The sequence below is a fragment of the Oryzias latipes genome, chromosome 1, assembly GCF_053564925.1.
Source record: "Oryzias latipes strain Hd-rR chromosome 1, Olatipes_Hd-rR_3.1".
NCBI lineage: Eukaryota > Metazoa > Chordata > Actinopteri > Beloniformes > Adrianichthyidae > Oryzias > Oryzias latipes.
Window position 1 is genome coordinate 30957317 of NC_136237.1, and position 24149 is coordinate 30981465.

At 41.4% G+C, this 24149-nt stretch overlaps 5 protein-coding genes across 9 annotated transcripts; 2 read left to right on the plus strand and 3 right to left on the minus strand.

The window, feature by feature from the left end:
- Nucleotides 1-195: 195 nt before the first annotated feature.
- On the plus strand, nt 196-2809 carry LOC144994718 (glyoxylate reductase/hydroxypyruvate reductase-like). Its single transcript, XM_078953534.1, has 9 exons — nt 196-682; nt 1024-1157; nt 1250-1322; nt 1418-1534; nt 1623-1711; nt 1797-1901; nt 2050-2185; nt 2348-2478; nt 2555-2809. The coding sequence occupies exons 1-9, from the start codon at nt 510-512 to the stop codon at nt 2674-2676; spliced, it is 1080 nt and encodes a 359-aa protein (XP_078809660.1). The 5' UTR covers nt 196-509; the 3' UTR covers nt 2677-2809.
- LOC144994709 (zinc finger and BTB domain-containing protein 5-like) lies at nt 2806-9143 on the minus strand. Of its 2 annotated transcripts, none has more exons than XM_078953521.1 (4): nt 8844-9143; nt 7824-8037; nt 6924-7754; nt 2806-6768 (listed from the first exon to the last, which is right to left on the minus strand). In XM_078953521.1, exons 2-4 carry the CDS (start codon nt 8031-8033, stop codon nt 5617-5619), a joined length of 2193 nt encoding a protein of 730 aa, XP_078809647.1. In that variant the 5' UTR covers nt 8034-8037; nt 8844-9143; the 3' UTR covers nt 2806-5616. The 2 variants fall into 2 exon arrangements, with proteins under 2 accessions (XP_078809647.1, XP_078809645.1); XM_078953519.1 differs by having other exon boundaries at nt 7824-8040.
- Nucleotides 9144-9179: 36 nt separating this feature from the next.
- On the plus strand, nt 9180-12769 carry LOC101163387 (RNA polymerase I subunit E). 2 transcript variants are annotated; one of them, XM_023956414.2, is made up of 14 exons: nt 9180-9252; nt 9336-9383; nt 9643-9721; nt 9923-10026; nt 10310-10386; nt 10478-10563; nt 10646-10701; nt 10776-10920; nt 11044-11154; nt 11270-11366; nt 11450-11580; nt 11715-11796; nt 11880-12011; nt 12504-12769. In XM_023956414.2, the coding sequence occupies exons 3-14, from the start codon at nt 9658-9660 to the stop codon at nt 12667-12669; spliced, it is 1251 nt and encodes a 416-aa protein (XP_023812182.1). In that variant the 5' UTR covers nt 9180-9252; nt 9336-9383; nt 9643-9657; the 3' UTR covers nt 12670-12769. The 2 variants fall into 2 exon arrangements, with proteins under 2 accessions (XP_023812182.1, XP_004065777.2); XM_004065729.5 differs by lacking the exons at nt 9180-9252; nt 9336-9383 and adding an exon at nt 9388-9432.
- Nucleotides 12719-19813, minus strand: LOC101168677 (F-box only protein 10). Of its 3 annotated transcripts, none has more exons than XM_078953494.1 (12): nt 19652-19813; nt 19090-19453; nt 18829-18998; nt 17111-17923; nt 16857-17006; nt 15912-16048; nt 15568-15638; nt 15328-15480; nt 14873-15220; nt 14491-14801; nt 14207-14391; nt 12719-13750 (listed from the first exon to the last, which is right to left on the minus strand). In XM_078953494.1, exons 3-12 carry the CDS (start codon nt 18859-18861, stop codon nt 13570-13572), a joined length of 2382 nt encoding a protein of 793 aa, XP_078809620.1. In that variant the 5' UTR covers nt 18862-18998; nt 19090-19453; nt 19652-19813; the 3' UTR covers nt 12719-13569. The 3 variants fall into 3 exon arrangements, with proteins under 3 accessions (XP_078809620.1, XP_078809619.1, XP_023812161.1); XM_078953493.1 differs by having other exon boundaries at nt 19095-19453; nt 19652-19790; XM_023956393.2 differs by having other exon boundaries at nt 18829-19453; nt 19652-19807.
- A 2272-nt stretch (nt 19814-22085) lies between these two features.
- Nucleotides 22086-23435, minus strand: LOC144994771 (interleukin-8-like). Its single transcript, XM_078953734.1, has 4 exons — nt 23252-23435; nt 23037-23169; nt 22822-22914; nt 22086-22462 (listed from the first exon to the last, which is right to left on the minus strand). Exons 1-4 carry the CDS (start codon nt 23301-23303, stop codon nt 22450-22452), a joined length of 291 nt encoding a protein of 96 aa, XP_078809860.1. The 5' UTR covers nt 23304-23435; the 3' UTR covers nt 22086-22449.
- Nucleotides 23436-24149: the final 714 nt, after the last annotated feature.

A 24149-nucleotide genomic window follows, 5' to 3' on the forward strand; every position in this document is an offset into this window, starting at 1 on the left:
GTACTGATTTTTATCAAAAACCCTTTCTTTTTTGTATGATCATTTGCACTTTGACCTGATTTGACTTGGGTAAAGAATGAGGGTTTGATGAACTGGAGAAGCTGGAGAAATAGAACAGAACATGTTTGGGTGCTGTACTGTTTAGAGAAGCAAAGGTCAACAGTTTGGTGAAACATTTACATCCGTTCAACTCCTGTTGCTCTACAAGACAACGATGACGAACACACAATAGTAACTGTTACTTCAAGTTTTGAATGCATTCTTGTTTGCATATAATTCAGTCTAAAAGGCCTCTTTCCTATTTTACCCTAAACAAGAAAAAGCCCTGACTTGCATTTGTCAGAAAACTATTTTTCAACCCTGGGCACCTTAGTCTGAGAGGCACCCTCCCTTTCAGCATATTGGTCAAACTCCCACAGGAGCCCCCCACCCCCCTGAGCTGCAGCCAAAACTAAGTCTGAAACAGACTGAACTGCGTTCATCTTCCAAAGGCTTGCTCTTCTTTGGCAATGTGGGGCAGTCGCATGGCACTACGTCGGCTCCAGAAAATCGCTGTTGCTCCCCTGAGCATCAAAGAAGGCGTACCAAGTAACGTCCAGAGAGAAATGTCCACCCTCCAGCGGGTGTATGTGACCCGACAGATCCCGCCTGAGGGACTGAAGATCCTCAAAGAATCAGGACAGTAAGTTAGAAAAATATGTCTTTCTGAAATGTCTTTCATGCTGCTCACTGATATTGAAGCACTTTCAACAAATTTGTTTTGTAAAGATCCCCATTTTTAGAGGAAAACTTTTAATGTTTGCATTTGAAATTGTAAGATTGCAAATTCCATAACCTCTTTAATATATCTATATCTTAAATTTCCAAATATTTAAAATAGAAATTTTGATGGTACATAGAACAATGAGGCCTCCGTGTTTTTGAGTTTGTTCATTTCAACCCATTATGCACTTCTGACCTCTGCGGCTGATGACGACATATTGGGGTTGCTTCAGATCTGTGGTTTCATGTTTTGCCCTATAGGGTGCAGTTTGAGCTGTGGGGCTCAGACGACGTTCCTGTACCAAGGGCGGAGCTGCTGAAAAAGGTCAAAGGTGTTGATGGTCTGCTCTGCGTGCTGACAGAAAAGATTGATGCTGAACTGTTGGATTCTGCAGGTCTGTTTTTATTTTATTTTATTTATATTTTAATATATTAAAATAGACTTTTTGGTGCAAGATCATGAAAGTTTGCAAATCTGTCCCTGCAGGTCCAAATCTAAAGGTTCTCAGTACCATGTCAGTGGGTTTTGATCATCTGTCTTTAGATGAGCTGAAGAAAAGGTGACCTTTCTCTTCGCAGCAGAAAACATGAAATGAAAACATCTGACAGCATGGATTTGCATTTTTCCACATAACATTTCTGCATTTTCCTGCAGAGGAATCCGTGTAGGTTACACCCCTGAAGTTCTAACTGATGCAGTTGCTGAGCTGACTGTGGCTCTGCTGCTGACGACCTCTAGGAGACTCATAGAGGCCACACATGAAGCCAAGACGTAATGGTTTTATTCTAAAAACAAGTTCCTAACTCACAGAATTTACAAAAATTTGATTGCATTTATTACATCCTTTTGCCTGTGACAGTGGTGGCTGGGGCACATGGAGAACTCTCTGGCTGTGTGGACATGAACTGGCCAACAGCACTGTAGGTATCCTGGGTTTGGGAAGGATTGGTAAGTGTGAGACTTACACATTAGACAATGGAGTAGTGGTTATTTCTGGATATTTTACGTTTTCTGTGCGTGCATACGTCTCTAGGTGTAGCTATCGCAGAGCGCCTGGCACCCTTTAAAGTAAAAAAGTTCATCTACACAGACGTGGCTCCCAGGCCCGAACTGGCCAGAGCCATCAACGCAGAATACGGTAAGATTTATGATTCCCCATTGTTATGCTTTCATTTATGAAAATGACAGCTTCGCACAGAGGAGAAAAAGAGAATAAAGGCTGCAGAGACTGTAACTCGTCATTCGGACCAAAGTCAGATCTTCATGTAGCATCTCTTTTGTTTTAGTCTCGTTTGATGAACTGGCAAAGCAGTCGGATTTCCTGGCCGTGTGCTGTGCTTTAACACCAGAGACTAAGGAGATCTGCAACAAAGAACTTTTCTCCAAGATGAAAAACACCTCCATTTTTATCAACACAAGCAGGTGCGCCACCCTCAAACACGACATCATCTCTAATATTCACATGTATATATTATTATCCTATTAGCAAGTAAATATGGTAGGAAAGGATGTGGCCTAATTATTTTAATTTGAAAAGATCTCATGGTTTCTGATGGCTTCTCCTCGCCTTTTTTGCTGTCTCAGAGGTGGAGTCGTGAACCAGGAGGATCTGTATGAGGCTTTGGCAGCTGGTCAGATAGCAGGAGCTGGTCTGGATGTCACCGTCCCAGAGCCTCTGCCCACTAACCATCCACTGTTTACCCTCAAAAACTGCGGTGGGTCTATCTTGGTTTGAATGATTCAACATGCTTTGTTTCTCTGATATTAATTTGTATTTTCTTGTACCTACAGTGATTCTTCCACATATTGCTAGTGCATCCTACACAACCCGGAACGCCATGTCTGCCCTTGCAGCCAACAACCTCCTCTTGGGCCTGCGAGGCGAGCCAATGATCAAGGAGCTCAAGCTGTAGGGGGCCACGCTCATCAATTAATGAATTCTTCTGGAAAAATGGTTTATCTTTGGGGTTTGATTGGGATTCTAGGAGCTGCAATGGGTGTTTGATTTGTTCTGTCGTGATATAGATAAAAAAAAAAACTACTGTTGTGAATTTGTTTTATTCAGCCTATCAACAACTGAAACAACAAGAGTACTTTACAATCTTCAGAGCCTTCAACAGTACACATAGACCATCGTATGGTTACACAATGGAAATCATGTAGTTTTGGCATAAAAACAAAAGGTTTGCTTGTGAAGCTGGTAGAAATAAGGCAGAATCAATTTAAGCATTTATTTGAGTTAGCATGCAAGGCTGCTGTCTTTTTTTAAAGGGTTCTCTTTACCAAGATTTATGAATGAAAGTCTTTAAAAGTTCCTCTCAGATAAAAAATAATTTTAGAGCCTCACCTATGTAGACTGTATTTCTCTCTGCAAGTCAAGTATGCTATTTACGCTCAATGAAACCCAGAAACCAAGTGGTAGCAAATTTCAAAATAAGAGCAGAATCCTGTTTTTTTCTTCTTCTTCTAAATAAGACATTTACTGCACAGAAACAGTGTGATGACTTCACTTATGGCAGATGTTAGAATACATCAAACAGTTACAGAAAGGCAAACATGTAATAAGGACTTTTTTCTCATTCAGCTTCACTGAAAGACAACGCTGCATGAGCAATGCTCTCAGATGAACTGTTGATCAGGGAAGTTGCTTTTATTTACAGCAAACAGGCGGATCAGTCCATGTAGTTATTAATAAAATGCAACTTTTGATAACCTTTTTGCATAACACTATTCATTATAAGTTCTCACTTGAAGTATGAAAAATCCTGCTACATATACACCAGTCTTCTATATAAATAAAGTAAAAATTAAAAGAAAATAAATTGTACAAAAAAAGTGTAAAAGTTTTCAAATTTGAGTGTGATACATATATTATCACTATCTCCTCTGATATAGAGAGGACGCTCTGCAGCATTGATTGTCCACGAAGGGGGAGTGGCTTTTATACATAAATCGCATTTAGACAAGGCAGAAACCTGCTCCCTTAAGATCTACCATTCTGCCTGTTTTCCTGCTCTCCCTGCTGCTGCTGATTACCGGGATCAGCTGCATCGGCTCAATCCAAAGGAGGAAACATCCAAGTCAACAGGTAGGGTGGTGGATCTTTGGATGGGTTGTTCTGTGTACTTGGAAGTAAAAAAGATAAAAAAAAGTGACTGACCAGGAAAGCACAAGATTTATGATTGGAAAATGTTTTCCCACCAACTAAACTACCTTGTTAGCAAAAAATTAAAAATAGAGCACCTGTGACCAAAGGACTTTTTGGTTTTATAAGGTCACGACTTGTTTTAAAAATCATCACATAATTACAGAACGCCCAATTTTTTTTTATCTGAAAAAAAATGTATACATTACACACCAAACTAAGACATGCAAAAGTGTATTTACAGATGATTTTTGCTTTCAAACTCACATTACAGCAGCAAAACTGCTTTAGTTTCTTTTTTTAATAGAACTCCAAAGCTCTCTTGATTTATTTATTGGGACTTTTTTGTGAAGAACATTTGTAAGGTGGAACGTGGAGAAATTTGAGAAAGTTTTCCCTAAAAACGTGTGACAGAAACTACGGGACTTTTAAAGAAAACAAGAGCATTGTTGATGTGTTTCCATGAGGCCCCATCAGTACAACTGGAACATTTTCAGTAACATTTGACGACTTAAGACTCAAGTGGGGATGAGGGTGCCATGGTAAAGGTTTTTAAAAACCTGCAGACAACCTTTACCTATGTCTGAAAAAAAAAACTTCACGTGTAACTTTGCTCCCGACATAAAAAATTCTAATTCTTAGGGTTATTAGCCAAGTTTAGACAGTACAATGACAAACATGAAGCCCATAGATTACCTGATGGTTAAACATTTCAGTTCAGGAGATTTCTAACCATTGAGAACAAAACCATATGTTATTAGTTTTCTAATAAATACCTGACAACGAATCAAAATGACTTTCCCACCATCTTTATAAAAGTAAGTGCGCTGAAAAAGGCACATGGAGTATGCAGAGGAAGTACATGCTTTACAAATGCATACATCACTTTAACAAAATGTACTATAGAAACCATATCCAGTAATCCAACAGGAGATTTGACCTAATCTTAGTACTTTTTAGTCCAACTGAGGGGTTTGCAACCTTCAACACTGAAGGAGCCACAAAGTCTGACTTCCCCCTTTAGAACAATAAAACTCAGATTTGTATTTATGTTATTGTTGCTATTATTTATGATAAATATAAATTAACTATAGTTATTTTGGCATAAATAAAACGAAAATAAAATTGCTTTTATTTTAGTTTATACCTTTTGACAGAGGTTCCCATGACTTCCTTTCAAAATAAGACCTGGTGTCGCCGTAAGGTCATCTCAATGCAGTAGTAGTAGTATAGTGAAATGTCAGCAGTGAGTTAAAAAAACAGTCTGTTTTACCATTTGTTAACAATAGTTAAGTGACTGTAACCGAATCTATAAGGGCCACTTAAAATCCTTGAATTTGTTCCAAACTAGAAAATCTGTCTTAGCTCTGGCCGTGCTTCCAGCAGATACACAAAAATCTGTTCAAATGTTTTACTTTCTCTTGTTATGTGTACTGTCCTTCAACTGTGAATGAGCTGAATTTATAATATAGTTTGAGTTAGTTTATTTACTTTACTGCTTACTAAATTTTTCCATTTACAGTAACTTCTTAAAATTAGAATCTTTTTACCCAGAGAGCCACATCGGAGGGCTCCAAGAGCAGCATGTGGCTCTGCAGCTGCAGGTTGCAGACCCCTGGTCTAACCCAAACAATAACATGTTTAAATAGTAGGAAGAGAAGGAGACTGAGATTAGGATTTCAGTGTGTTCTTCGGTTCCTCTTGGGCTCTACAGCAGGGAGTTGGACATGTTCATGTTCTGCCAGCGCAGACACGTGGTCTTGGAATGCTTGTACAGGTGGGATGACTGACTGAAGCGTTTGCCACACTTGAGGCACGCGTAGGGCTTTTCCCCCGTGTGAACGCGAATGTGTTTCTTGCAGTCGGTCAGGGTGAGGAAGGTTTTGCAGCAGATCTTGCAGGCGTACTTTCGAGCCCCTTCCACGACCAAGACGTTGTGCTCCGAAAGGGCCTTCTTGCACTTTGACAGGACATCTGCTGAAGCCCGGGTCAGCTGAGGCGGGAGGGAGGTGGGCCGGCCGCCGTTCATCTCATAACCCCCACTCTCGTTCAGAAGCAGAGGACTTGTTAGGTTGGAGGAAGGTGACGCCGGGTCTTGGACTCTTCCTTCACCTCCTATGCCAGAGTTCATTTTAGGAGCAATACGTCTGTAGCTTGGATAACTCAGGGTGGAAGCGGAAGCACTTCCCATCCCTCTTGAGGGTCGCCCCAGGGAGTGAAGTCCTAAACTGGAGCGCTGGAAGTCCAGAGCAAAAGGATCCACTCCTCCACGTCCAGCACTCCCACTGCTCCCTCTGAGGCCTCCTAAGTTCTCATAAGGAGGCTGCAGGAATAGAGAATCTGGCTGCAGGTTGTCTCCAAAGCCGTTTCTGCTCTCGCCACTTAGCGTGCCCGACTGAATAAGAGAGGACGACGCGGAGGAAGACGGCCCAGCAGCGTCGTGTCTCATCAGGAAGCGATGAGCAACTGCCTCCCCGGTGGTTGTGTTAGGAAGGTCATCCTCTCCAGAAACCAACCCTGACCCACCTCTCCCGAAGTCTTTAGAGCTGAGAAAGTTCGAGATATTAAAATTAGAACTGCTACTCAGCCCATTGTTACTGCCAAACCCCCCCGTGACACCCATTCCTCCTCCCATGCTGCCCTTGAGGAGGAGCTGGGAACTGGAATGGAGCAGAGACTCGGAGCTGGGCTGGGGGTCGGAGGTGAAGCTGCGGTCGCTGCCCTCTGGGCTCAGCTCCACCTTCTCCTCTTCCTCCTGGCAGCCGGGCTCTGCCGGGTCGCTGCCTTCAGCCTGGGACGTCACATCGCTGTTTTCGTCTACAGGCTCAGGTGAGCTGAGAACCTCTCGCTTGACCACCACCTGACAAAAAAAATTAAAAAATGTTTCCACTGTGATGAAAGTTGAGCTGTTTACCGAAGGAAAAAAACGAATATTATGTAGAAACATTAAAATCCCCCCCAAAAAGGAAAAACTGGAAACTAATAAGAAAAAAACTTTATGTGCATCCTTTTTACCTTCCGCTCTTCATCTTCCCCCTGCTCTTCCTCGTTCCCTGACTTTATTTTTACAGTGGCTCTGCTGGCCTGCTGATCCTGGTCACCCATGTCCTCTTCCTTGTTTACTCCTCCTGGAATCCTCACCGAGTTCTCCCCTTCAGAGCGTCCACTGTCTGACTGACTCGGCATCTGAGGGTCATCTTGAGCCACAGCTACAAACCCTGTGATGCCGGCGCCTAGCTTAGAATCATCCCCCGGTTTGTGGGAGTCCGGCGAATGAAGCGCTGCTTCATCCTGATCTGCATTTTCGCCGTCTTCCTCCAACAAACCTAGGTTGGCGCCCCCTGAGGTCCGCTGCCTTTGTCTGGGTCTCTCCTCTGAAATTGTCAGCGCTAGAGACGGCTTTCGTTTGTGGAATCGACGGACTGGGAATGAGGCCCGCTGGTCGACCGCTCTGTTGCTCACGCCGCCTTCCTCCATTCCTCCTAAAGCGGAGCTCACCAAGCTGAGCCCCAGCTGCTGCAGCAAGAAGGAGCGCTGCACCTTCGACGTGGCAGCGTTTCCTGTGAGGCTTGTGTTACCCGCTGAAGCTGGGTTCCCTCCCAAGTCCGCCTGCTGCTGCCTGTGCCTTTGCTGCTCCTGTTGAGAGTGGTGATGGGCCGGCCTCTCAGAGGAGGGCGACACAGGCAGTGTGCGTGTGGTTAGGTAGTGCTTGCAGGCTTTTACGACATTGTTGAGGTGCAAATGTGAGGCGGCGAGGAGGATATCCATGACGTTACTCTCCCCCAGCATCAGCGTCGACGTGTACATCATGTCCACCAGGGCAGCAAATGCCTCAGCCGTGACCACCTGCAAACAGGCAGTTTGTTATCATGATATTAACTCACAGCAGAGCCAGTGCTCGCTTCAGGTCCAAACCTCGCTGTCCAGCTGGATCATATTCATGCTAGCATCTCCCTCGGCGACGGTGAAGAGCGCTCTGAAGTGGGTGCTGCAGGCTGCAAGAACAGAGCGGTGGGCTTTGAAGTGTCGGCTGCCCACCACTATGATGCAGTCGCACAGCTGACCGTGCAGCCGCTGATAGTTCAGCTGCTGGAATATCTGCTCAAAGTGTCCCGGGAAGTCCATGGCTCTGCTGACAAATCAGTCCAAAGGAGGAGGAGAAGGAGACAAAAGTGAGAAGGACGTGGACATCAATGATTTCACAGGGGGCTGCCCAACAGATCTACCACCTTGACTGTTTCCCAGCTCTCCCTGCTCCCTGGATCATCAGGTGTGTTTAGCCACTCAGAATGTGAAGTTACTCAGAATGTGAAGTTAAGTTAATCAACAAGACAACAAGTCTTAGAAACATTCTGGCTTTTTGGGCTGACTTCAATATGTCATTATCAGTGCAAAACACACACATTTGACTTCCTTTTGACTATTTAACATAGACATAACTAAGGAAAGAATTTGAAGGTCAGTAGATTGGGGGTTTAAATCCAAGACTACACAGTCAAAAGTGTCCTTGGGCGAAACACTTAACCTCACGTTGCCTTGGATTGTAATAAACTAGTGAGTCACTTTGGTTAAAAGCGTTTCCAAAGACTCAACATATAACACACACAAAAGAAGGAAATTTAAGTAAGCTAGCTAATTTTTTTTTCAGAATAATTGATTTAATTTTATAGAATTCTGTGGCCTAAAATAGAATTCAATATCTTACTATGCGATAACCGTGTTGTAACATTTATTACATTCAAAAACTTTGGGTAATTAGTCGTTTTAAATTCCCCAAACTTTATATTTTTTTATCGCAACTTGATGATAGAGAATTCGGTTACTGCAAAACAGACCTTAAAGAATAGCTTGCAAGTTTAAACTGGACAATCATGTGGGTTATAAACAATAAATAACATATACTAGATTTTAAAAATGTCAAATAGCACAAATTACCTTTAAGTCTTCCAAAAAGTGTGTCCCCGAAGGAAAAAAATTGAGAAAATATTCAGGGAAAAAAAGTGAAGAGGCTAGTAGTGAGTCTCGTTAGCAGCCGCGCGGCTAGCCAACTCCTTCTAGCTATATAGCAGCACCAGCGGGTGCATTAGGTCTCCCCAAAAGATCGTCTCCGCCGACACCCTTTCCCCCACAAAATGTCCCCTCAAGTGCAGCTACCTATGGCTAACCCTTCCATTGCGGTGTTCATAACATCTCCTCTAAGCCACTTCCTCGTAGTTCTCCAATACAGTCTGAACGGCGTAGTAGTTCAACTGTCGAGAAGAAGGGAGTTGCGATGGTCGTTAGCTTTAGGATGACCGATGAGCAGGATACAACTTCAGAACAATATCATAATACCGATGATCTGGTGTGTTTCCGGCGCTTACCAAGCAGCACGTTTTGCTTAATCTATACGAACATTTATTCAGACGGCTTTTTTTCCCCATCCAGACTCACAGGGTGGCGCTGCTGCACCTTGATTGAAATGACCTCGTTGAGGTAAAGCGCAGCAGTTTGAATGATTCACCACAGGGTGTCGCTGTCGTTCGTAAGTGTCTAGGATGAAAACTATTGAGCGAAATGGTTTTAAATATCTACTTTATTAAGACAGGTGTTGTGAATAATATTTACGTGTATTTAGAAAAAAAATGTTTTTAGACAGCTTTAAGAAAAGACAAAAATTCGTCATTGACCAAATTCACTGAGCGTTACGTTTTACGTAAATACAGATGAGTGAGTCCTCTCGCTCCTTTCACAGATCACAACAACAATCATGGCCGCCTCGTGCAGGATGGTGTGCTGCGAGGAGGAAAGGGAGTCTGACAAAGCGATCATAGGTAATTATTCTCATCTCAGCCTTTTTGAAACAATAATCTCTAAAGCAGGCGAGCATACAGTCAGTATTTGAGTTATCTGTGTTGCATTCAAGTGTATAAAACTATTCCATTTTTCAGGAGTAATCAGAACACGTGAAAGTTACAAGGCAATATTCTCACACATAATCAACATTAACACGCCATTCTCTGTATTTTTTGCAGTCCGATTTTCGAATGGTTTCACCAGCAATGCAGAGGAACTGGATTTTGCCACATTCAAGAACATAGAAGAAAATAATCCGAGGAAAAAGATAAGGCGGATCGTGGTGAGAAATTGCGCATGCGTGCTCGCACACACCATAGTTTGCATGGAATTGATATATTTCAAGCAATCAATATAACATCACACTGAAGAAGAAATACAAATCCACTCATATGTTTATCAAACTTAAGATGGTTTGTCATTTTTTGATTGTAAAATAAAAAATGTTATAAGAGATGCATATCCATATATTTACAACCACACACACGTACATTATACCATAATAATTAAACAAAAATGACAGATTCGCATTCATTAAATATGTAACAGTTGTCTGTTCCATTTAGGTTGCTGAATCAGACAGGTTGTCTTATGTCGGGCAGAATTTTGGAGAAGATTTAATGAAATGCAATAATCTTTGCAGGTTTGTTATCATTACATTTTATATACATTAACATTTGATATAGACCTTTCGTATCCTTATCGAATGAGTTTTGTGATGCAATTATTTTCAGATATTATGTTGGAGTTTTGAATAAAGAAACCATGCAGATGGAGATACACAGCGCTCAGCTATTCAACATGCAACCTGTCATACCAGGTAAAAGAAATGCAATCCCCAAAACAATAACAAGCGATTTTTAAAGGAGGGCAATTTAGTAATGCCAGTTAATTTCCACCAGGAGAGGCAACACATGATGCAAAGCCTCAGGACACCACTCTGTCCTACAGGGAAAAGGTATGAGAAAAACAAGCTTTCTTTTGAAACAAACAAGCACACAGTGAAGTCATGTTTTTTTTTTCTTTCTCAAGGTTGACTCCTTGATTGAGGCCTTTGGCACGAATAAACAGAAACGAGCTCTGAGCTCTCGCAGGCTCAACCAGGTGGGCAGTGATGCTCTGCATCATGCAGTGGCTGAAGCTGCCAGCACTGTGATTGATAACAAGGGTCTGGAAGGTAAGCGTGAAGCTTTCAGCCTTTTGGAGTAATCTAGACAAGAAAATATAACTCAAATTCATACTGGACTTGCCATCATTTTTTTTTTACTACATGTTTTTTTCCCCCTTTTTTTCTTGTTAGCTCTGCAACAGGAAGTAGCTGAAACAGAGTCTCAAGGAGCCCTGTCGTTACACCTACCTCCCTGCAATGCAGATGCAGACAAAAAAGAAGATGTCTACCCCTTTGAAGAGCGTATCTTTTTAACATTACCCCCCCACCCCCAATTTGAACAGATATTGGAAATTACATGCATATGTAGTTCGAGCAAAAGCAGCACTTTTCTCCATCCTTAATTTGACTTCAACAGTACTGAGTCCAGTAGAATTTGCTGCTTTGGAGCCGAACGGTCAAAAGATGACGGCACTAAGCCAAGAGGAGCTGCAGAAGTTGAAAGACCAAAGAGGGTATGGTAGCAGAGAGCATTTTTGTCTTATTAGCCTTATTTACTTATTATTGAATTGAAATATTTCTCTATTTCTTACCAAAGGAATCTGTGTGTGATGAAGCACCTGGAGAACATGCCATCCGCAAGTGAACCTAGAGAGAAAACTGCTCGCTGCGCTTTTTACCTGTCTCTCCTCATCAAACTTGCCCATCAGAAGATTGTCACTCGCAAATGTGAGCAGAATTTTGGAATCTCAGTTATTGAAGTAGTAGATTCTAAATATCGCTGATCAACACGTTAAAATGCCCTGCCCCTAAAGTTTTGTAATGTATGATGCTTTTTCTATTCCACCCGTTTTTGTTTGCAGTTTGGACTGAGGAAGGTTGTCCTCGTGTCATTCAAAGTAAAATTCTCCGAACATTTACAGTGGAGACATACAATAATGGCAGGTGTGTATGCGACAGTACCCCCTCTTTTGTTAAGGTTTAAAAAAAAAAAAAGCTGACAAATGTGTTTTGTGTTCTCCTTTTAGGGTCCAGAACATTGTGTCGACATCAATGCGGGCCAAAATAGCAGCTCACAGTCTGGCTCTGTTGCTGCATTTGGGTGACATGACTGTTAACCTCTCACTGCTTCACCGTGACCTGGAAATCAATGAGGCCAGGTACAAAAACCCCAAATTCTCTCCCTTTAAAACATCTTAGTTATTTTACCAACTGATTTTCCAACCCGAACATAAGACGACTCTCTCTGAGGCACCACCTTTCTCTCTGTGTGGGTTTCGCACATTTTATGACAACCTAGGGTCGGACTTGGCAGCATGTCCCAACATTTGCAAAGATGGATATGCATATTCTGTACATAAAATGAAAGCGCTTTGCTGTTTACCACTAGCTCCGCTGAGAAAGTGGGTGTGTCTGTAAGCCTGGGGGCGGTGCTGGCAGCACAGACTGTTCCTGGAAGGGGCTGTTCCTCACTTCTTGATGTCACTCGCTGTTTTTTTGGATTTGGAGGAGCCGGTCCTTAGAGTGCAGTTTTTTTTTTTTTTTTTTAGAAGATTAGGGCTAAAAACACCAAAAACATTTTATTGGAGTGGGTCTTTAACAAGGTAATATTGTTGTTCTGCCACTAAAGAATGATTCTTGTTTCCCTACAGGATGCTGGAGATTGCAAAGTCGATGGGTTTAACCATAAGCAAGCCAGCCCGCGGTAAAGGAGATGAAGCACAGCTACAGGACGAACACAGATACGCCTCACTTGTTCTGCCTCTGATCAAATACGATAAGTTTGTCGAGAGACGGAAGCGCAAGAAAATGCACTGAAATTCAAAGTAGGATGTGTGGAGAGAAAAAAGACACAAAACTCTCTGTATTTGTTTACAAAATACTTTAATAAATCAAATCATTTGAGTTGTACATGAAATTATTTGACTCGTACATTTGAAGATAGAAAAAAAGCAACCAAGTTGTAAACGTCTAGATGACAGAACCACCACCTTACATGTAGGCACATTTTTTTTTTTTTAATTGTAGACAGAACATATTGCACACTGAACATTTTTGTCCTTCTTTGTCTGGTTGTTACCAAGCAAGCCTGTGGTTGTCATTGTGCAACACAAAAGTGTCTTGAATGACTTGACAACTTCCCACTGAAACGTAATGTCACAGAAGTCAGTAAGTGAACCACAGACTCAGCAGGAAACAGCAGCTCTGTGCAAGAGGCAGAAGCTTCATTTTGGATTTGCTTTTTGCATATACGTTTTAAATTTCTGAAACGTTCTTTTCAAAGCTACAATCACCGACTTTAAAAGTCCCCAAAAGAAAAAAGGGACAGCTTTACTCCGTCGTGTAGCTTTAGCTGGCATCTCTGTATCTGTCTGACTCCTGCTAGGGTTTCTTAATGTGCACGTCCTAAACAGAGAGTCCCAGATGTGCGATTACAATCCTTTAAAGTTTATGCTGAAAAAGAGAAGATGAATCATAGTGGAATGGATGTCCAAAAAATGGAAAAGGTTTGTATACAATGTTCTTAATATTCCTAATAGTCCATCATTTTTTAAGAAGTGGTATTTACTAAAAAAAACAAGAAGGATTGACTTCTTTAGAGTTTTTCTGCAAAAATCAGAAAACGTCACTCATTCCATGCAGTGATTAAATTAGATAAGATGTGACTTGACCTCTAAAAAGTCCAAATTCTAGTGGTTTGTAAAAGCTTGCCAACATTCACAGGATAGAGCAAAACATGCTGCCGCTGTGGCAACCGCTTTCCACAGTAGCCCCCACTCTGGTGGTCATGGAGAGCCCAAGTCGTGATGGAAACTGGGATGAGGAGATACCAGATGGGGAGCTGGCTGCAGGGCGAGGAGGAGGGTTTTCCAAAACCCAGGATGGAGCCGACGTACAACTGTAAATGCAACAGAGAACTTAACAAAAACGTTGGTTTGGGGATTTTTTTTCAGCACTGGAAATTCTAACTGCACTATTTACAAACTTTTTCATGCCAAAGAATTACCAGGAATATTAAATTCATCAAAATCAAAGACTGTCATCCTGCAGGATAAAATTGATAACTACAAGGTAAACTAAGGGGTTAAAACTGCTACCTGGTACAGACTGAATCATCTCTAAATAGACTGATCTTGGTTTTAAAGTAAAAAACTGAATATTGAATACTGAATATTTAGTTTTTTAAATTAACGCATGTCCTTGATGCCTGAATGTATTTCCAGCTGTGAAAAAAAAAAAAAAAAAAATCACGTTTTTGTTTTCAAACAGATGCTAAAATAAGGGAATTCTGGAGCTAAGGTGGTTTGAAGCTCATCTGCATCAATAGGTTTCACTTTATTTTTTACCACATCACCTGTTATTGTGTCTTAGGATATTGTTGTGCAACACGCAGCTCTCATTGCCAGAGTCCAAATGAATCAATTTCTTTTTGTAGTCTGGGTGGCCCTCAAACAATATATTGTCGTGGATCAGACCCTTGACTGCCCCCAGGAGAGCGATGCCACAGCCTTGAGCTGGCTGTACACGGTTACGCATGACCTGGAGACGCAAACAAAAAGAAAACCCAGGATTTGTAAAAAGAGGTACGATAAGCAGTGAATGTGAAGAAAAAAAAAAAAAAAAAGGCTGGAAGTCTACCTTTATGTCAGCACTTGCGGAGACTTGGATCCCGTTGCCATGGTTACCAACTACATCATTCTCCACGATCTGTCCAATGCCGCTGAACCTGACGCCATGGCCCCTGTTTTCGTAGATGCCATTACCGCGGAGCTCCACCCTGCAGTCCTTTTCCACTGTGACTCCACCTCGATCATTTTCAAGGATGCAGTTTGTAACGAGTCGTGTCAGCTGACTGCTCTGCAGCACAGCGATTCCGGGGCCGCGGTTGCTGTTCACGAGGTTTGCAAAAACATTCATGGCCTCGCTGCTCTTCACATACAGGCCGACGGCTGCAAAAAGACAAAGATGTTGGGAGACTGACCACGACGGTGCAGTCTCAGACAGAAAATCGGTTTAATACCTCCGTTGTAGCTCAGGCAGTTGCTCTCAACTAGAGCCACGCTGATGGAGCGCCGAGCAGAGTGCCCGCCATCCTCGCTGTCCAAGTCGCTCTCCCAAGCAAAGAGTTCACCCTCTTCGTTAAAGTTCTCGTGTGCTTCTCTGCCTTCCGCCTCTACTCCTCGCCTTTCTCCATTTCCAGCCTCACCAATTCCTTCCCGTCCAGGCCAGTTCCCCTCCCTGGACTCCATGTTCTCAGAGTCCTTCCTACAGAACACTGCCAGCCCATACATGCAGTTATGGATGATGTAGTTTCCCAAAAGCTGTGGGAGGCTGGATGACATCACCCAAACACCGCAACCTTTGTTACCTTAAAAACCAACGCAAATACACACAAAAATACATTGTTAATAGGAAGTTACATAAAGACACACTCTTTATGCTACATTTTGGTTTATTGATAACGAAATGACGCACAGTAGACATGATTTCCCTCTATGAGTCCACGCCCTCGCTCTCCTACAACCACACCGTCCGAGAAGCCATAACAAATGTAGTTGTTCCTCAAAATGGGGTCGCCCCCCCTGCGGATGTCCACGCCTCCCCACTGGTTCTCCTTGATCACATTTTCTGGAATAAAAGTTTCACACCCAGGACGTATTTAGTTATGCTAAGAGCGGACACGGACCGCGAGGTGGATCAATGCTAATTGCTCACCCGTGATCATCCCTCTGCCGTTCTCATTGATGGCAATTCCAGCTGCCTGGCCTTGGAAGATGTGATTACCACTACGAGACAAGTGATTTGGGGGAGACAAAAATCAGTGTGATCTGCAACGTATTCGTTTCCTCCCTACTTTAATCTTTAAAGGGTTCCGACATGCCTCCATATGAAACATTTGCCCTTTTTTTATGGCAAGTATAAAAAATCTGCTGACAAGCATGCTGCGTTTGATTTGACATCTGAGATTCTTTGTCTTTTGCCCCTACCGAGAAAAAACATCTACAAGTTGAATGAGCCCCATGTGATTGGAACATCCCTGTTGATGAAATCCTACCTACCTCACCACAGGATTCCCACTGAAGAGAATATAGACTCCAGCTTCCTTGTTGTTATATATCAGGTTGCTCCGAATCGAACCTCTCCCGTTGCCAAGAACCACGATCCCAGAGCGCAAACCACTGTGAATTTTGTTGCACTGTAACAAGAGAAAAAAGAAAAAAACCACTCCGATCATCTTATGATCTATAGTAAAAGCGTACCCAATGGTCTTTTAATAATGATTATGACAGTTTAGCCTAAATTAAAAAACCTGTGTTGTGTGTTTTTAGAACATTGCTTCTGCAGAGCATTTCTTAGTTGCGGGCGGAACCGTTGGTGCTGAGTAAGTCCGCCCTCACTTCCGGTCATCCATCTGTTTACAATCTCCTGGTAGCTTACAGCCCTTCACATCCCCAACCTAACATTACCAGTGCAACAGAAAAGGCGAGGAAAATTGGAGCTATCCAGCTGAACAGTTTTGAGCCAGATGCCAGCTCAGACGAGGAAAGGGAAGACGTACATGGATCTAGATCAGGGGTCACCAACCCTGTTCCTCGTGCGCTACCGCAACAGGGTTGGTGAACCCTGATCTAGAGGTTTACAAGTCGATGCATCAGAATACTGTAGAGCAGAGCAGGGAGGTTGTTGCTGGCCCAGCGTAATTTCTACTCCACAAATACAGTTTTTCAAACGGCATTTTTTTCATCTGCTCCTGATTCACAAGGATTTGAATAAATACAAACTCAGAAATGTAATTTTGAGCTGAATTTTCCTATTATATGTCCTCCATCATCAGAAAAATGCCACAAGAACATGTTAAAAACACCAAAAACATTATTTTCATCGGAGTTGGTCTTTAAGAAAAGGACTTTGATAACCCTCTCATCCAAATTCAAATCCCAAAACTGGTTTAAACACAATTCAAATATAAATCCAGCTGCAATTGTAAATGCCTGTAAATTTACCAGAATGATTGGGTTGGCTCCTTTTCGAATATCCAACCCTGCCTCCCCGTTGGAGTGGATGTTATTTTCTGCAATCAGGCCCTGAGCAGACAAGCGGAGAAACACTCCTGACGCACAGCACTCGCACACCTCATTTCTCAGCATTACGATCTGAAGGAGGGAAGAAAAACAGCTCAGGTAACAAAAAAGCTGCTGAATTAATCATGAAGTGAAACACTTCCTTGACATGTGTTAACAGCATCGACTACAATTACCGTGGCGTTCTGGATGCAGCGGACAGCATAATTCAGCCCCCGAAAGACATTTTCTTCCAGTCGACCTTGTCCATAATTCGACAAATGCACACCGCCCTTTCCGTCCCTGAAGAGGCAGCGTCTGACAATGCAGCCAAGGATTGATGCAGCCATTATCTGCGCCTCTTGATCCCTCTCTAACTCTTCTTGAAGGGTGAGGGGTTCTGGGGTAACAGGTGGAGGTGAAGGAGACGAGGCGGCTGGCAGAGTGCCATCTTCCAGAGGCTTTAACAAGTGAGCAAGACCGTGATGGTCATATGGGATTTTGTAATCCAGTGTAAACATTTTTTTGGCAGTGTTGGCTCCCCTGCCATCTTTTTTCTCATCATCTCCTTCGCTGCAATCGCCATCACTCCAGCCGTCTTCGATAACAGTTCCATGACACCCCGCATCTCCACCCATCCTTGTTTTCCATTCCTCTGTGCTCACGGGCTCCTTCTTTGCATTGCCTCCTGCAGGGTTACCGCCAGTGGAGCTGGCCCGAGGGGCTTTAGGAGAGCTAATAAACCCAGATGGGAACGTCCTGGCCAGGGCAGCCAAGTGTTTACAAGCCCAATTCCTCTCAGACACTGGGGGACCTTCCACGGTCACTGAAGCCGTGTCACTTCCTGAGAAGTCACAGCTGTCTAATAAACTGAGAGAGACACTGAATAAGTGGAGAGAGCTGCCTTGAGAGAAGGAGCAGAAACGCGCCTGGCAGGTTCCAGGGCCACGAATTTGCAACTGAGCACCCTCAAAGTTGCAATTATCCATCTGGACATGACCCCATGATGTCTGAGGGAGAAAAGAAAAGAGAATAGGTCAGGAGTCTGCAACCTGAAACTCCACAGCCACATGAGGCTCTTTAATCCCTCCGTTGTGGCTCTACAGTTAAAGAAAAAAACGTTTTTAATTTAACAAAGTAACTGCAAAAGTAAATTAACTCAAACTTTATTTAACAGATTTTAAAAAATTGAAGGGAAGTACGTATCACAAGTTGAACTAAAACATTTTGACTGATTTTTGTCATGTGCCACAGAATATCAATTGAAGGTTAGTGAGCACAACCTCAAGTAAGCCGCATCAGATCACGAAAAATATGTTTTATCTTTGAACAAATTCAAGGATCTTAAGTGTGTCTTATGGTTAAAAAAACAGTAACTAGCTCTGATTCAATTTTATTTTGTTAGATTTACCTACTTCTAGCTGAGATGCAATACAAAGAGTAAAATAAAAATCTTTTTTTGTTTTTTTAATCACTGCTGACATTTCACTACAGTACTACTACTGCAGTGAAATAAACTTATGTGACACAGGGTGTCTTTTTTTGAAAGGAAGTCACGTAAATCTCTGTCAAAAGTTATAAACTGTTCAATGCTTTGAAAATTGTATTTGTCTTTATGTGTGGGTTTTATTTATGCCAAAAAAAAAAAACAACAGTTTATTATCAGTTATCATAATAGTAACACTAAAATGAATACAAATTGTTTTTTCTAGAAGGTTAAATAAGACTTTGGGGTCTGTAAGACATCGATCTGAGTGGCTCTTTAAGTGTTGATGGTTGCAAACCTCTGGTTTATTAGTGCTGGATTTTTCTTTCTTTCTAGCAAAGTAAGACCTGTTTTTTTTCTTTTTTTTCTTCTGGTGATACATTTGCATGTACTGCATAAAAACAATGCAAAAACAAGCTGGTCCCTCACCCTGTAGACAACAGTGGAGAACCATGGTGGCATAAACACCAGGTTGCACAGTCTGGCAGTGGGGCACTGCTGCTCAATGCACACCAGGAGGGCCACCTCACCTAGCCGCCCCAGGCCAACCAGCTCCACGGGCACCTTCAGCGCCACCTCAGCCTGCTCCTCGTAGACCCCTGGATGAAGAACAACCCGGTCATAGGGTCCCGTCACCCCAAGAGCCCCACGCAGGCTCTCAAATTCACAACCGGGTCCGACGTGCCAGACCTTACGGTCTTTGCGTCGCCGGAAAAAGTGAAGACAGGCAGAGGACTGGAGCTCTGGCACATTTCGAGTCCAGGTTCGGCTGGCCAGGGCGTGCTGCTTCAGGGCTTCTCTCCACGAGGCGGGCTCCAGGTGAGGCTGGCTGGGCCAGTTGGGATGCCGACACTCGGAGCAGCCGAGGCAGAGTTGTCTCCAGCGGGTGCTGTCCAGGGAGAGGATGAGCTCCCGCCAAGCCCTGCACACCTGGCAGCAGCGGCCCAGGTCAGGGAGGGGGAGATAGGCCAAGATAACCCGCCACAACTCCATGGGGAGGCTCCCCACCTCCATGGCAGCAGAGCCGCCGGCTGGGGAAGCACCGTGACGGCACCTGGATGGAAACAAGCAGCAACAACACTTCGTCACAACTATAATTCATTGCGTTTACTGTAGAAATAATAACGGGTTCCATATTATTATTTAGCGATTTCGCGTTTCACGTGAACTTTGCAGCGGTCACCACCTGTTTGCTAGCAGGAGAGGACTAATTATTTCGAATCTTAAGCATCATGAAATATGGAAACACTACCTTTCAGTCGCTACTCCGACACATTAATGCATGTCGGCTCGATGTTTATAGCGGTTTCTCTCAGCGTTACATGTCTGCGGCGGAGCTGCGACCGTCCAAGCGAACCAGTTTACGGCAAACAGAGATGCCCATCTTCCGCTTCCCCAAAAAGTGGGCGTGTACAAAATCCTCCCACTGGTTTTCTTGGATGAACACCAGTCAGCTCATCATGACTCACTGTAAGAAGATGCTTGTTTTGCCCTTTAAGCATCAGTTTTTTTATTTTTAAAATTAATTTCGATCCTTGTTACCACAAGTTTTCAGGGTTCAGATTACAAAAACGAACTTTATTGATTTCTGAACAGCTACAATCATATAGCATAAAGACCCACTCCAATAAAAATCATGTTTGTTGGTGTTTTAAACATGTTCTTGTTGCATTTTCTCATGAATGAGATATGTAAAAAAAAAATTAGATTGAAACTGCATTTCTTAGTACTTCACTCAAATTGTTGTGAATCAGCAGCTGACAAAAAAAAATGAAGTTGGAAATAGCTAATAGATGTAACGTAGCACCTACTGCGGCAAGCCGCAAGCTCCATTGTGAAGTTTATCAATTTATGTCTTTATTGCCCACGTCTAAGATGGAATCTGGCTGAGAACTGTACGGCTGGATAGGTCCAATACTGTTCGCCATTTCATTGCAAGGTCGGGGTTGTGAGAGGCTATAAGCTAGCGGGAGAGCATGTAAACAGATGGATGACAGAAAGTGAGGGCAGGCTTACTCTACTCCAAATCAGAGGTAAATTACAAATGAACCGCTGCAGCTCTGAAGGAACTGTCCTACAAAATGACACAGTTTAGTTTTTTTTAGATTTTGACTAAAAAACGCATAATCATAATTAAAGAGCCCCTGGAATGCTTTTACAATAGACTAAAAGATGATCTGAGTCTGACTTAAAGCAAGAGCTAGAATAAATCTGTTTTTCTTGACCCTTTAGCAATAAGTGGTAATTATTAAAGTTTTATTTATTTATGGTAAATTATAATTTATTTTATTTATTTCTTTTAATTGTTTTAGTTATGCGTTGCCTTCTAGAGCCCCATTTTAATTAATATTTACTTTTACATTTTTTTTAATGTTTATGTGCTCTTTTTTATTTTTGTTTATCTGCACAGCATTCCTTATAGTGTTAAATTGCTTTAAAACAAATATGGATTAGATTAGTGAGACATATAGTAAAGAGAATAACTATTTCATAAATGTACTTTTTAAAAGTTTTATCTTTCCAACTTTAGTTGAGTATCTCAAAATTTAATGATAATAATAAAAAACATAGATAAACTAGATTTCCCTGTCAGACAGACAGATGTTTATACTTATGGATATATTGTTAAGGATCAGAAAAGACTGATCTGGCCATTCCAATATGTGAGGTGATTTTGTTGTTTGTGACACATTGTGGAAAACTAAACTAAACTAAACTAATATGGAAAACATTAAAAAAATGTAATGGAATACAAAGAAGGCTTTGGCGCATGGCAAAGCCTTCAAGAAAACTACAAGACATAATTAACAAAGTGAATATTTTTCCAGAGGCATTTATAAAAAATACTTATGTACTGGTGGAATTTTATAAATGTCCTTCTGAAAATGGCAGAAATGGCCAATGAGCTTTATCCACAAGAACGTTAATACTTAAAATGTTTTTGGCTTTCAACATATATCTAACTTGACTGTGCTGTGAGGCGGGAAGCATTTCACTTCAGTGATGCAAAGAAAATTAGCTTAATATCTGTGTAGTTTGAAGGAAATTACACAGTGTCATTTTTAAATGCTCCGGTGGAGCCACATAGGTGGATAACTCTGATGATTTACATTTACATTACACTTATTTATACTTTGACCAACAGATGGCGATGTCCCTCTGCAGCCAGTTCGACTAAACTGCTTTTATGAAACATAGTGCAAAATCTGAAGTAAAACGTTAGTTTTCAAAATTGCATTTTGTGCTTTTCAGTTAATTCATCTGTCTTTATAAAAAGGGGAAATAACACACTAAACATTCCCACTTCTGCAAAACTCGTCATGCAAAAGTGGGAAAGTGAAGGATTCTGTTGGACATGCTAAGCTTCTTAAAAGTAAAACCACCTTTCAATTTCATATCCCTGCAGGTTCAGACCCGCAAAAGGACCCGAGTGAAAGAGCAATGAATGAGGACTCAAATGGTTCACATGCAAAAGTTAGCAGTTAATAAAAGGGTTGACAGATCACTTTGCAGAACAATATGCTGTTTGAAGAAAAAAATGTTTTGTAGTTTTATTGTATGAAGTGAAAATAAAAATTAAAAAGCTCATACTTAGATTATATGAAGAAATAACCTAAACAGATGCAAAGATATAACCATGACTAAATAAAACTTGTTTTGGAAGGGAGAAAAAAGTGAGAGGAGGATAAGGATAAGAGATTTATTACCATTTGTACATGTAAAACAGGTACATTGGAATTTTTTTCAGCTGCTCTCAAGTCAGGGTGAATTAAAGACAAAAAATTTATAAACAAAACATTTTTAAGTCATTTAGATATTTATGTCCTTCTTTGTGATCAAAACAAAAGCATCAGCCTATTCCTGCTAACTTTATCTGGTATCTTCTTGTGAAAAAACAATTATGACTTTATGTCACTTCTCTTCACCCATACTGTTTTCTTGGAAGCCAAAGCTTCCGCATGTGTGTTTCTAAAAAAAGGAACCGTATTGTAGTCCAAGATTCTAATTGTTTTTCTTTTCCATGTTGAAAAGTAAGCAGAGGTCGGCTCTTCAAGGTGTCCACCTAGAGAAAAAGGAAATTAGATGGGATTTTTTTTAGAATAAAAGAAAAGAAAACTTATTTGCTAACATAAAATGAACTTTTTTATTTATTATAAATTACATTTATGCAATAAAAAAAAATCATTTTTGAATACATTCTAGATGAAGTATGTAAAACACATACACACACACTGCACTGAAGGACTCTTGCATAACTATAAATATTCTAGTTACATTAATTTAATAAACTTTCCAAGTATTGCTAAGTCTTTTTTAAAGCAAGGTTTACTGCTTGTTCTAATTATGAAGAATCCAGTGTTGTTTCTCAGAAACGTGGCTCATGATCATATCTATTTACACTCTGTTTACATATATACTTACCCAGGAAGTTTCCTCATTGCATTCACCACTTTTTTGACCCATGGGGCTTCAGGGTCCAGGCAAATCTTCTTTCCGTTCTTTGCAAAAGTTGCACTGCAGGATCAAGGCATGAAAGAAAGTCTGAGTCCTTGTGAGCTTATGAAAAGTCTTGTTTAGTATACAAATTGAGAAAGACATCCTTAAATCTTTTATATGTACTAATTATTTGGACTTACATGATTTCAACTTCCTTGCAGTGGGAGCTTGCAGGGTTCACTTCCACCGCTCCTATGAGGCGCCCTATTGGTGTTTTCTCTTTTGTGATGCATTGGCATCGCAGATTTATTCCTTGAACCCCAACACCTGTGCCTGCAACAACGGTCATTTAACACTTGGATGCATGTAAAGATATTCTGTTGAAATTGTAAGGATGCACTGTGTAAACACTCACCTTCCTGTAGTTTTAGGACAACCAAAAGTGTCACAAAAACGGTGGGAAACATTTTCGGCTTCAGAAAAAAAGATTGCTGGTTTAAAAATGTGGAGCCAAATTTATTTCGTTTCTGCAAACCTCAACTGTTTTCTCTGCAGCAGTAAACTGTTGGGCAAGTCTGCTCTGCAAACACTTCTTATGCGCGTATAAATCCCTCCTTCATTCTTTTGAAAGAAGGGAGCTCATAAAATGACTTTTTCACTGAGAAATGTTGTCAATTTTCAATTAGCTCGAGGAAATTCCTTGGAAATGAGCTTGCATGATATTTAATTGAAGAGAACCTACTTTTTTCCCCTTTCCTTTGTATTTTGTTTTAAACACAGAATTATTTTGGATGTTGTAACTGATGAAACTTGACAGAGAGAAATCTCCCATTTGATTTAGTTTCAAATGAGTAAACCAACAGAGAACATAATAACAAAATCTGGAGCCAATCAACTGCAAGCAATTTACCATTTCTTACTTATATATCTGGTACCACTCAGTGACTTTGTAAAATGTATTTTTGTCCATATATATTAAAATGGTACTTTTTCAACACCAAAAGGTATTTTGTTTTAGCTCAAATATAAATTAATTGGAGCTAAATTATAACTCTCTTAAAGCACTTAGCTGTGGGATAATTTGAATGTTATTCCCAACAATTATTTTATAATAACATTTCTGACACCACAGCTTGTTGAGACATGTTAAAAGCAAGACACCATTGTGGAATTTAACCTGCAAGGCCACCTATCTCGGAACAGATAACCTCATTTGACGTTTTATTTTTCCTGTGAATGTATATGTGTAGTGGGTGGGTTGTCTGGCAGTCCGTTTGAGCCCTTTTCTTGTCTTCTTATCTCCTGCCGTCAAT

Coding starts and splice junctions, on each gene's coding strand:
- LOC144994718 (XM_078953534.1), top strand. CDS start 510: ATGTGGGGCAGTCGCATGGCACTACGTCGGCTCCAGAAAATCGCTGTT. Junction 683..1,023: donor ATCCTCAAAGAATCAGGACA/GTAAGTTAGAAA, acceptor TTTGCCCTATAG/GGTGCAGTTTGAGCTGTGGG. Junction 2,186..2,347: donor ATTTTTATCAACACAAGCAG/GTGCGCCACCCT, acceptor TTGCTGTCTCAG/AGGTGGAGTCGTGAACCAGG.
- LOC144994709 (XM_078953521.1), bottom strand. CDS start 8,033: ATGGACTTCCCGGGACACTTTGAGCAGATATTCCAGCAGCTGAACTAT. Junction 7,755..7,823: donor TGATCCAGCTGGACAGCGAG/GTTTGGACCTGA, acceptor GCCTGTTTGCAG/GTGGTCACGGCTGAGGCATT. Junction 6,769..6,923: donor GGGAAGATGAAGAGCGGAAG/GTAAAAAGGATG, acceptor TTTTTTTGTCAG/GTGGTGGTCAAGCGAGAGGT.
- LOC101163387 (XM_004065729.5), top strand. CDS start 9,403: ATGATTCACCACAGGGTGTCGCTGTCGTTC. Junction 10,702..10,775: donor CTCTGTCCTACAGGGAAAAG/GTATGAGAAAAA, acceptor TTCTTTCTCAAG/GTTGACTCCTTGATTGAGGC. Junction 11,581..11,714: donor GAAGATTGTCACTCGCAAAT/GTGAGCAGAATT, acceptor TTTTGTTTGCAG/TTTGGACTGAGGAAGGTTGT.
- LOC101168677 (XM_023956393.2), bottom strand. CDS start 19,413: ATGGAGGTGGGGAGCCTCCCCATGGAGTTGTGGCGGGTTATCTTGGCC. Junction 17,924..18,828: donor TCTCCACTGTTGTCTACAGG/GTGAGGGACCAG, acceptor TTTCTCCCTCAG/ACATCATGGGGTCATGTCCA. Junction 13,751..14,206: donor ATCCTAAGACACAATAACAG/GTGATGTGGTAA, acceptor TTGCATTTACAG/TTGTACGTCGGCTCCATCCT.
- LOC144994771 (XM_078953734.1), bottom strand. CDS start 23,303: ATGTTTCCCACCGTTTTTGTGACACTTTTGGTTGTCCTAAAACTACAG. Junction 23,170..23,251: donor TGTCCTAAAACTACAGGAAG/GTGAGTGTTTAC, acceptor CCGTTGTTGCAG/GCACAGGTGTTGGGGTTCAA. Junction 22,915..23,036: donor TGCAAGGAAGTTGAAATCAT/GTAAGTCCAAAT, acceptor TTGATCCTGCAG/TGCAACTTTTGCAAAGAACG.